We start from the raw sequence: 1,278 nt of genomic DNA, 5'->3' as shown, positions 1-1,278 counted from the left end.
TCATAGTACATTTCATACTGATCAGTTCAAAAGGAACACAAAACTGCTGTCATCATTTTTGAAATAGGAAAGAGTACACAATATCCAAAAGTTAAACAATTGCTTATATTTAATTTGCCACTTTTGCACATACCTTGCACAGTAAATGCACTTACAATTAATATCTGCAAAATACTATCTTCTTTCAATGAATACTGTTAACTCCTACTTAGAATGCATCAAAACCCAAAGACTGATTATCACTCACCAGTTTCAGAATCACAGATGTCAGCATGGTTGTTGCAGTCACAGGGAATGCATGAGGCAAAAGGTCCCCCATTGGCAGGCATATGTCGGAATCCAGGTGCACAAGACTCACAGAACTGGCCCACATAGCCCTCAGGACATGTACACATTTCAATCCAAGTTGCAGGCTCTCCAAACAAACCCCTTCTTGCAGTCTGAATCTTGACATCATCCAAGAATCCATGACCTGACATAAAAGAACATATTACAATCTGTGCTTCTCATGCATCTATTTTCTCATTTTATTTTGAACTGGACTTGCAGTTTCGATTTTGGGCTTCATATTTTTCTCTGGTCTTTAGAAATAGAAATGTTCATTTAACTGACTGCTTTATGCATCTGAAGTTATTAAATAAAATACAATTCATTTCAGCTCACCTTCATAAGTGTAAGTACCACGGATTTTAATTGCTGTGAGGTTAGACAGGAGAGACATGAAGTCCCTTGATGAAAGGCGTGGGGACCAACCGAACTGGGAGTCTTCATGAAGCCGGAAAATATATTCTTGTTTCTACAGGGAATGAAAATTGTGAATAAAACAGATTTAGGACCTAATGAAAGTGACATTATCTTTAAGGATTAGAATCTAACATGAATTATGAAATCACCATTCCAAAAAAAGATTCACAAAATATTCCTCCATACTTTTAAACATTTTATCTGAAAAAATTATACTTTCAGAGCATAAATAATGGGTACCTGTGTGCTAGGAAGTGGATTGCCCTGAGCAAAGATTGGAGCAGAGATGCTAAGACCAGCTCCTTCCAAGATAATGTCTTCTGTACTGGCTTGAGGTCCGAGCTCGCCCACACGCAGCAGGAAACTCAACTCATGGTTGTAACTGGCACGCTGATCACCCAAGAAACGATCTAAGAGAAAGACATAATTGATAGTCTATATCTGATTACAAAACTGGCAGGAAGAGTGATTTTTACTATGAGGAAAATAATGAGGAAAGTAATACCTTAATTTTGGGTTTGGTGGGGGTGATTT

At 37.6% G+C, this 1,278-nt stretch overlaps 1 protein-coding gene across 1 annotated transcript in view; it reads right to left on the bottom strand.

Annotated features, from left to right (window-relative positions):
- The window catches only part of LOC119591300 (laminin subunit gamma-1-like), an 83,409-nt gene that overhangs the window by 9,611 nt on the left and 72,520 nt on the right, over positions 1-1,278 (bottom strand). The window contains exons 12-14 of the mRNA XM_037940028.1: positions 985-1,154; positions 664-796; positions 248-472 (exon numbers count right to left, since the gene is read on the bottom strand). Coding sequence (XP_037795956.1) covers positions 248-472; positions 664-796; positions 985-1,154 — 528 coding nt within the window. The remainder of the gene's footprint in view (positions 1-247; positions 473-663; positions 797-984; positions 1,155-1,278) is intronic.

Source organism: Penaeus monodon, chromosome 28 (assembly GCF_015228065.2).
Source record: "Penaeus monodon isolate SGIC_2016 chromosome 28, NSTDA_Pmon_1, whole genome shotgun sequence".
Lineage (NCBI taxonomy): Eukaryota > Metazoa > Arthropoda > Malacostraca > Decapoda > Penaeidae > Penaeus > Penaeus monodon.
Note: the sequence above shows the minus strand (reverse complement) of the source record. Positions and strands in the feature narration are given on the sequence as shown.